This window comes from Solanum lycopersicum, chromosome 1, assembly GCF_036512215.1.
Source record: "Solanum lycopersicum chromosome 1, SLM_r2.1".
In the NCBI taxonomy this organism is placed as follows: Eukaryota; Viridiplantae; Streptophyta; class Magnoliopsida; order Solanales; family Solanaceae; genus Solanum; species Solanum lycopersicum.
In genome coordinates, this window is record NC_090800.1 from 87,326,190 (window position 1) to 87,336,042 (window position 9,853).

A 9,853-nucleotide genomic window follows, 5' to 3' on the forward strand; every position below is an offset into this window, starting at 1 on the left:
TACACGGTCATTAATGGTGGGTCTCAGATGTACGTAAACAACACCTTTTTACGTGCTTTACAAAATCAAAACTCTTAGGACCCGTTTGGATGAGTTTAATAAAAGCAGCTTTAAAAAAGTACTTTTGAAAGTGCTGAAACTTATTTTTAAAATAAGCAGCTATGTGTTTGGATAAAAGTGCTGAAGTTGCTATGCCAAACGTGAAAAGGGAAAAATAGAAGAAAGAGATGTTAGGGTTATGTGGGTAATTTGGAGATTGTATAAAAATATTAAGGGCAAAAACATAAAAATGTGGTCAACTTAAAACAGCTTATAAGCTAAAATAAAAAAACACCCCTACCCCAGCTTTTAACTTTTGGCTTAAAATAAGTTTTTTTAACTTAAAATAAGTTACTTTGAGTATTGTCAAACAGCTAAATAAGTCAAAAATCAGCTTTTAAGTCAGTTTGACCAGCTTTTAAGCTGAGCCAAACAGGCTCTTATACCAACTATACTCGAGCGGTTCTATTTATTTATTTGATTTTGATTTGACATAAAATTTTAATAATAGAGCTATAAAAATGTGCACATAATTAGAGCCGAGAAATATCATATAATTATATAAAAGAGAATGTTTGGCACGCCTACGTGGCGCCAACACAAACAAGAATTCTCTTTTATTTATTTATTTTCAAAACTAATCTTCGCCTTTCATGAAAAGTTGTAACTTTTATGAACAGCTGCGACATTAATGAAGAGTTGTGATTTTTATAAAGCGTTGCAACTTTGATGAAGAGTTGCGACTTTTATAAAAAGTTGTGACATTACCGAAAGGTTGCAACTTTTCCAATTAGTTGTAAAATTTCTGATAAGGCACAATAAATATTCGTCCACACCATTCTTTGTTCATACAATAAATAGAGAATTTTTCTCTCATTTTAGAAAAACGAAAATTCTGAATCTCCTCTTCTTATTATTCATAATTAAATATTTATGTACCTTGCTCCTGTTGAGTGGCTAATAGGCATCATTGCTTATGTTACAAATCCTGGATGTATTTTTACCGTCATTAATTTATGTGTACATATTATTAAAGATAAATGATAAGATGTAATAATTTCTATGTTCCTTTACATTGTTAGCGGTTCTTATTACATATTCTTGTGCGCAAGATAATATAGAGTTTTAGGTTTAATGACCGATAGATTTTAAGTATTATTTTACAAATTATGTAATATAAATTTCTCGTGCGAAGCACGGATATTTTTACTAGTATACTATATATTACTATTTGTTTCTATATAAGAATGCGTTGACATTGACATGATAAATTAGGGCTAAAACACATTAGCAAGTAGCTATTGGCGACTCCATTTAAATATCTTCTTAATTGTAACAACTTTCACTAACAATTGGACCTAGAGCTATTCGATCTCTATGGTAGGGAAGGCATTCAATTGATACTTAGTTAACAAATTATTTCACTTTTTTATTGTTCATAGTTTGACACTTTGACTTAATAAAAAATAATAATTTTGAAATGTAAATCTTAAATATGTCAAAACAAAAGACTTTAGTTAGATGAGAAGAAATTATCTAGCGTATTTTATCAGATGCATATTATGTTATCGCCTCACTTTTTCTCTTGGTTTAATTTCCCTAAAGCGTGTGGAAGGATTATTCAACTGCCCCTCTAGGCAACTTCTTTTGAATGACTTAGTTGACAATGACCATTGAAACATTAATTATTCATAAAAAAATAATAATGAAAAACTACCTTTTAATTTCCAGAACAAGTAGACTTAATCTAATAATCTGAAACCTAATCAAGTTGTTAATATTTTAATTAGAATCAACACCCGATATATGGTCAATTGTTATCAAGAGAAATATTCAATATTTGATTGATGCCTCTAATGAAGGGTTAACTTTGCCTAATTCATGTAATTTGTTGACTTTTATGGCAAGTAATGACCTAGTAAACTCAACGTGGTGTGTGATTTTTATAATTCACATATTTTTCTATAGGAGAAAATATTGAAGCTGGAGGTCAATCATTTGTGTCTAAATAATGTAAAACAAAATAAAATAACATTTTCACGTAGAAGATTTTTTTTTTTTTAACGGATGAGGAGGTAAAAGTCTATATTTCGAAAATTTATAGAGTGAGTTGGCTAAATGGAACAATTCATTATTCAACTAGTAAATGCAACAGATAGCTGTGCCCTGTCATTGTTAGATATTATTTTGTCGTGAGGAGCAGAACTTGAAAAAAAGATTTAAAGTTAAAGTTCTATTTTTGATTTTGTTGAGGAGTTTGTGAAGTTGATCACATATATGGTAGTTTCTCAGGCAATGATACCGCGAATTCTTCTCTGTTTTCTGTTTGTTTTGATCCATGTTCTGTCAATAGCAGCACGGACTAATCCTGATGATTGTGAGTTGATTTTGCTGATATGTACAGTACAATATATTTGATTTAATCTTAGCTTTTCTTCGGAAAAGTTCATTTCTCATATGGTCAGTCGACTAATAGTTGAGCGATCTTATTATTCAGCTGCTGCTTTACAGTCTCTCAAGGATAGTTGGCAGAATGTTCCTCCCAATTGGGTTGGAGCAGATCCCTGTGGGAGTAGTTGGGACGGAATTGGATGCAGAAATTCACGAGTGGTTTCTATGTAAGAATTCGATGTGTATTCCTTTCTCAACTGCTTAAAGTTACATAATTCATAAGGTTGATGTCATTTTTCTCAATTTCAGTACATTGTCAAGTATGAGTTTGGAAGGTCAGCTATCTGGGGATATCCAAGGATTAGCTGAATTGGAGACTTTGTAGGTTTTCCTTTCATTTGTCATGTTTCTCGTTCACGCCGAGCAATACTTTGGGATAGTTTGTTAATTCTAATTATTGACTGCATCATATAGGGATCTATCATACAACAAGGAGTTGAAAGGATCTCTTCCTCAGTCTATTGGAAAATTGACAAAGCTATCAAATTTGTAAGTGAATGTGAATTAACATCTTGCATTCGTTTACCAGCTAATCTCGTGATGATATGCTAATGATCTTTTCTTAATTTCATGACAGGATCCTTGTTGGTTGTGGATTTTCGGGACCAATACCAGACACCATAGGATCTCTGACCCGGCTGGTTTTTCTGTAAGCATTCTGTGGTACTCGTTGTAGTTTGAATGCGTAACCAGTATGTGACATATCTTGCAAGAATGTAACGAAGTTTGCTCATTTATTTGGCTTAAGGTGTTTGACCTACATAAGATGATGGCTCAGGGATTTTATATTTATATCAGCTTAAACTATGATTTCTTAGCTTTTTTGTATTGTGTACATAAGACCTGATCATTTTTCATTTTTTGTTTGAACAAATGAAGTGATAAGCATCTCGAATGAACGATTTCATGACAGAAAAAGAAAATGGTCATAGATGAGCTGCTTAAAATGACTAATGTAATGTGTGCTTTGATGCTAGCTGTACTCAAAACTTTGGTTCATCTCTAAGAAAGGCAATACGATTTGAAACAGTGAAATCAGTTCATGAGGAGTTTAATTCATACTGCTTTTCTTGTGTTTACTAGCTTATCAAATCTGAATAGTTGTGTTTTTATCATATCTATCTGCATATGATTTCTTTCAATCCTTCTTCTCGTATACGCTCTAAAACAGTCCCACTCTGTACTCTGCAGATCTTTGAACTCTAACAACTTTATTGGAGGAATACCTGCTACCGTTGGCTATCTGACAGAGCTTTATTGGCTGGATTTAGCTGACAATAAGCTTACAGGAACAATTCCAGTCTCTAATGGGAGCAGTCCTGGTCTTGATTTGCTTGTTCACACTAAACACTTGTACGCTTCTCCTTTTTCTTGATATTGTTTTTGTCTCTCAACTGCATTTTCTAAGATTCTACATTTCTTCAGTCACTTTGGGAAGAATCAGCTATCCGGTGAAATTCCAGCTGGTCTTTTCCATTCTAATCTGTCCCTTATACATCTGTAAGTCCCAATCTTGTTTCTGAAAGTAGTCATGCGGAAGATCTTGATAATTATATCATAAAAAACTTTCCCTTCGACCATGCTTTCCGGTTTCCTCATGGTGGTATATTCTAACTTCTAGGCTAGTTGAGAACAACAAGTTTACTGGAAACATCCCGGATACATTAGGACTTGTCCAGACGATGGAAGTGCTGTAAGTATTGTTATCTTGTGCTTTCCCTTTGTACTCTAGTAAAGTTGCTTGACTCTATATACCTTATGAATTGTTTGTGAACTAAGCTACTGGTCCTGTCAATAGTCGTCTTGACAGGAATTCACTTAGTGGATCTGTGCCACAAAATCTCAACAATCTCACACACGTCAATGAACTGTAAGTAGAAACTGAAATAATTTTCTGAACTTACTGCATCTCCTTATGATTTCCTGATGTAGTATATATTGACTATATATTACAGACACATGTCGAACAATAATTTTAATGGTCTTTTGCCGAATCTTACTGGCATGAATGTCCTCAACTACTTGTAAGTTGCTTATCTTAAGTTTTTTGCCTTTATCCCTTTGAGTTGATTATCCATTATTCCTCAACGTTGCGCTGTAAATATTTCACCTCAATCTATTTGTTCTGTAAATATCACCATCACGGGAACTTATTTTTGCAGGGACATGAGCAATAATTCATTTAATGCTTCAGATTTTCCATCATGGATCCCGAACCTGATATCTTTAACATCATTGTATGCTCTCTCTCTCTCTCTTACCTTTTTTTTTTTGTGTGTGTATGCGTGTTTGGGTATGCACAGCTATGAGCAGGTGCAAGTGCATGTTTATTCTGTTCTATTGTATGCCTACATCCATTTGAATATGGACAGTTTTCCTGTTTTTTCTTCTCATTCTTATGGATTCAATTCCTAAAAGTTCTTTTAAGCCTAATGAATGACCTTATATTGGCAGGGTAATGGAAAACACAGGACTTCAGGGAACAGTTCCAGCGAGCCTTTTCAGCCTTTACCAGCTGCAGACAGTGTAAGTGTCCCTTTTACTTTGTGTCGTTATTGTACAGACTATAGATTGAGAATCTGAAGTTAAATTTATATTAACTGAAATGGCCTAACTCTGTATTATGTTGAGATTTGATGACAAAGTGCTCATTGCTTGCAGCATCTTGAGGAATAACAAACTCAACGGCTCACTTACAATTGATACAACATATAGCAACCAGTTGCAGCTCATTGATGTGCAAAGAAATCTTATTGAATCATTTACTCAAAGACCAGGGTACCCCTTTCAGATAATGTAAGTTCTATTCCTTGATACTTCGAGCCATAAACCACTAAGTTGTTGAGAAACACATATGTTGGACAGTTCTGTTGCCTAGCTTATTATGAGATATGATTTATATCATTTTCATTAGCTCATTTCTTTACGTTTTCCCTCTGCAGGCTTGCAGGTAATCCTTTTTGCAACGAAGGAGGAGATGGGACACAAGATTACTGTGTCAAAACTCAACAAACTGAGACATATTCAACCCCACCAGAGAATTGCTTGCCAACTGACTGCAGCTCTAATCGAGTTTCTAGTCCTACCTGTAAATGTGCTTTTCCATATACAGGAAACATAGTCTTCAGAGCTCCTTCCTTTTCAAACTTGGGAAATAGAACTACTTATGAGACTCTCCAAAAGTCCTTGATGCAAACCTTTCAAAACCGTCAACTGCCCGTGGAATCAGTTTCCCTCAGTAACCCAACAAAAAATTTGGATGACTACCTTGTAATACACCTGCAAGTTTTTCCATCTACCCAAGATTTTTTCAATCGAACTGGAGTTTCTGGAATAGGTTTTGTGCTTAGTAATCAGACTTTCAAGCCCCCATCATCATTTGGACCTTTCTTCTTCATTGGTGAAGGCTATAAATACTTTGACGGTAATAAAACTAGTTCCTTTGCCTATTTATCACTCATCTCTCATCTACGACATATATGTGCAGCCTAATCTATAATTAATATAAATTGTAAGTGAGCCGTTGGAGCAGCATCTTAGTGAAGTTGATAGTTAAGAAGTCTGAGTCTATGTATATGCTGTTCTCCAGGGGCATCCTCCGAATCAAAAAACTCAAGCAGTACAGGCATTATTATTGGAGCGGCAGTTGGTGGCTCTGTCATTGCAATTATAGCACTAATCATTGGAGTTTATGCTTTCCGGCAAAAGAAAAGAGCTGAAGATGCTGCAAAGAGGAGCGATCCTTTTGGTAAGATTTGGAACTATCTAATTAAATCATTTACTTATTAATTCAATCTTATGGTAGATGTTTGCTATCTTTCTTATTAATGCAGCATCCTGGGACTCGAACAAACATAGTGGTGCTGTACCACAGCTGACGGGAGCTAGATTTTTCTCATTTGAGGAGCTCAAAAAATGGACCAATAATTTTTCAGAAACCAATGATATTGGTTGTGGTGGTTATGGAAAGGTTAGCTTTTAGTGACATGCGCAACCCCCTCCCCACCACCGTCATCACAACTGACAATATCAATATATGAAGAAGTTTGTTTGTACCAGCTTCTCTCTCCCCTGAAAAGAAAATTTCTTGACTGCAATTGGAACTGTATTGAGTTTTTAAACTGTAGAAGTGTGCCTCTCCAGGTTTACAGAGGAACTCTTCCAAATGGAGAATTGGTTGCAATTAAAAGAGCTCTACAAGGGTCTATGCAGGGTGCACACGAGTTCAAAACTGAGATAGAGCTTCTCTCAAGGGTTCATCACAAGAACGTCGTTGGCCTTGCTGGCTTTTGTTTCGATCAAGCTGAACAGATGCTTGTGTACGAGTACATTCCTAATGGCACCTTAAAAGACGGTCTTTCAGGTATATGTTGGTCCCTTCTTATTTATTCACTGAATCTAGCTCCTTTTAACTAGATCAAAACAGAAAATGTACATTTCGAAAATGTAATGAAATTTGCACTTGTAGGCAAGACTGGCATCAGGTTAGATTGGATGAGGAGACTGAGGATAGCCGTTGGAGCAGCCAGAGGTTTGCAGTATTTGCATGACCTTGTCAATCCTCCCATCATACACAGGGACATCAAATCCAATAATATTTTGCTGGATGATCGCCTAAACGCAAGAGTTGCTGATTTTGGCCTGTCCAAACTTCTAGGTGACTCTGATAGGGGTCACATTACCACTCAAGTCAAAGGAACAATGGTGAGTAAAGATTCTATGAACGCCTTCCTGAACTTGTTTCGTGTTAGAATATTATAGACCTGTATCCCTCAAATTTCTTATGTCCAGAAAATTCAGAAATTCAATCATGTGTCAATAATTTATAGTAAAGTAATAACGATTACAAACACTATCTCATTGTCTAATAAATAAACAGGTACATTATTTACCTCATAATAATGTCCTTTTGATGGATTTGTCAGGGATACATGGATCCTGAATATTACATGACAAACCAGCTGACTGAGAAGAGTGATGTTTATAGTTTCGGAGTGGTGCTGCTTGAGATAGTTACAGGAAAAGTTCCTATTGAAAAAGGAAGATATATTGTCAGGGAAGTGAAGACTGCAATGGACAGATCAAAAGACATGTATAACCTTCAAGACATTTTGGATCCTGCAGTTCGCGCAGGTGCAACTCCTAGAAGTTTAGAGAAGTTTGTGGATTTAGCACTCAAATGTGTTGAAGAAGAAGGAGCCAACAGACCTTCAATGAGTGAAGTGGTGAAAGAGATCGAAAATATCATGGAGATGGCGGGACTGAACCCGAATGCAGACTCTGCATCTTCTTCAGCAACTTATGAAGGACCAAACAAAGGCATGAACCATCCATATACTGATGAAAGTCTCTTTGTGTATAGTGGAGCATATCCTAATTCAAAGGTAGAGCCGAAGTAAGATCAGTGTTATTATGGTTTTTCTTAGCTTGTGGAATTAAGATTGACACATAACATGCTTTGGCCTGTTATGTGTGTACAAATTTGAGAGAATGCAGAATGATTCAACTAATTTTGTCATTGGAGTAAATTACTGTACAACAGTGAAGATATTGAGTTTATTTATTTTTGGGAACATTTACTTTTACCTTCTGTAAAAACTGTGTAAACTTTTTTTTCTGATATCAATTAGGATGATCATTTGTATATGAGAATTCACATATTTTCATCCTAATATAAATTGTGCATTCAATGTAACTCTCATGGTGTTCAACTTCCATAAAGCATGTGGAAAAGATTATTCAACTGTCCCCTCTTGGCATTAACTAGTTGACAATGACCCTTAAATCTAAGTTTCCTAAAACAAGAAATTTTACCTTTAAATTTTCATTAAAAAAAAATCATGAGATTGTTAATGTTCATTCTATTTAGGATTAACACCCAATATCGCGAAATATTCAATATTTGATTGATGTAAAGAAAGGAGATTACAAGGTGGGAATCGTACCTCACCGGTGAAAGTGTAAGAAGCCAAACAGAGAATAGGGTTATACACATTTCAAGCTGAACGAGTAATGTTTAAATGATGACATTCTTCTTCTTCTCCAACTTCACGATATCATCCTTGCTAGTTTGATCTCTCGAATTAGACTGGTTACAAGTCTACCATTCATACTATGGAGAAAAGAATATACGTTCATTCCGGACATTGAGAAGGAAATGTATTATGTTTAAGTATACAAAAATTTAGCAGGTTGATATGCTCGGTTATCAGTGAAAAAGAAGGTTAAAGGTAGATGCGAACATGACAGTGAAAAAATTAGAAAAAAGAACACTATAATATGCATGCTACTATGCTAGGAGAAATATATACTATTGTGTCACAATTTATGCTCTAAAGGACAAAAAAAAGTTGAAATATTGTAAAGAAAAAGAAAATACAAGGCGAGGTAATAGAAAAAGAAGCTGAACAACCCATTTATTGTTCTCTGACAATACGTTCTTGTACCCGATTCTCAGAGGAATCTCGTCGTCGTCTTACCTTTGGAATGCCGTCGATCTCCGCCTCATTCCTGATCTCCTCGCTAAGCTTTTCTTCTCTCTCTAGGTTCCATTTCTTTGATCTTCTCTGCTTTTTTTTTGAATTTCTTTCAAGCCAATCTCTTGATTCACATGAATGTGAAACCGTTGCAACCGATCCTGCATACCCATCATCCGCCGCTTAAAGTAATGGCCAAGGTTTCTATGGATTCAGCCCTGTGGAAAAATAGTGTTGTGGGCAATTCAGTGTGTAGTGTCACCCCTGGGACACTAGCGAGTCCGTCCCTAAAAATTAGGTCCATGAAGCCAGAGTGCTGTCGCACTAAACGACTACCGTTCCTTAGATACTCCAAGCCACAATCTGTATTGTCCTTGAACCTAGACCATGGAAGGTTGGTTATAGTCCCATTCTATTAGTGGGATCCATAGCCCGCGGGTCTTTCCCAAGCCAGCAAAGAAGAAGGTAGTCTAGGACTACCCTAAGCCTAGAAGAGAAGTAGGCAGGACTTTCAGTTACAATGTCTAGGTTGGGCAAGCCGCCTTTCGCCTTTCTAAAGCCAATCGATTATCGGATTTCACCAAGCCAACTACCACTACCTGGGGATTTCTAGATCCGCTCTAAGTATAGCATTAAGATTCCAAACTCCATGAAAGCAGGAGATTGATTAGCTATAGTCAAATCTCGTGACGGTGATCAAAGAGCATTGGCTACGATACTACAACCTCTGCTCCTGACCCCCAGATCGAAACGTTACGATTAACTCCGGTGCTGCTTGCTGGTGGAGGTTGGGAGTATCTCAACTATGAATAAGAAGTCGAAGAAGCCCTAGATCCGCCTCTTACTTACCTACCTTCCCAGACTAGCTAGTCAGGGCGAAGCATTCT

At 36.1% G+C, this 9,853-nt stretch overlaps 1 protein-coding gene across 1 annotated transcript; it reads left to right on the forward strand.

The window, feature by feature from the left end:
* Window positions 1–1,803: 1,803 nt before the first annotated feature.
* LOC101249023 (leucine-rich repeat receptor protein kinase HPCA1) lies at window positions 1,804–8,185 on the forward strand. Its single transcript, XM_004230343.5, has 19 exons — window positions 1,804–2,416; window positions 2,537–2,657; window positions 2,740–2,811; window positions 2,905–2,979; window positions 3,068–3,139; window positions 3,682–3,843; window positions 3,916–3,990; window positions 4,112–4,183; window positions 4,289–4,360; window positions 4,446–4,514; window positions 4,653–4,727; window positions 4,945–5,016; window positions 5,152–5,286; window positions 5,433–5,914; window positions 6,080–6,238; window positions 6,324–6,460; window positions 6,634–6,853; window positions 6,959–7,194; window positions 7,416–8,185. The coding sequence occupies exons 1-19, from the start codon at window positions 2,317–2,319 to the stop codon at window positions 7,887–7,889; spliced, it is 2,880 nt and encodes a 959-aa protein (XP_004230391.1). The 5' UTR covers window positions 1,804–2,316; the 3' UTR covers window positions 7,890–8,185.
* Window positions 8,186–9,853: the final 1,668 nt, after the last annotated feature.

Bases quoted from the DNA above. Each gene is read 5' to 3' on its own strand.
- LOC101249023 (XM_004230343.5), top strand. From the start codon at position 2,317: ATGGTAGTTTCTCAGGCAATGATACCGCGAATTCTTCTCTGTTTTCTG. The intron at 5,017-5,151 runs GTAAGTGTCCCT...CATTGCTTGCAG, and splicing joins CTTTACCAGCTGCAGACAGT to CATCTTGAGGAATAACAAAC. The intron at 6,239-6,323 runs GTAAGATTTGGA...TTATTAATGCAG, and splicing joins AAAGAGGAGCGATCCTTTTG to CATCCTGGGACTCGAACAAA.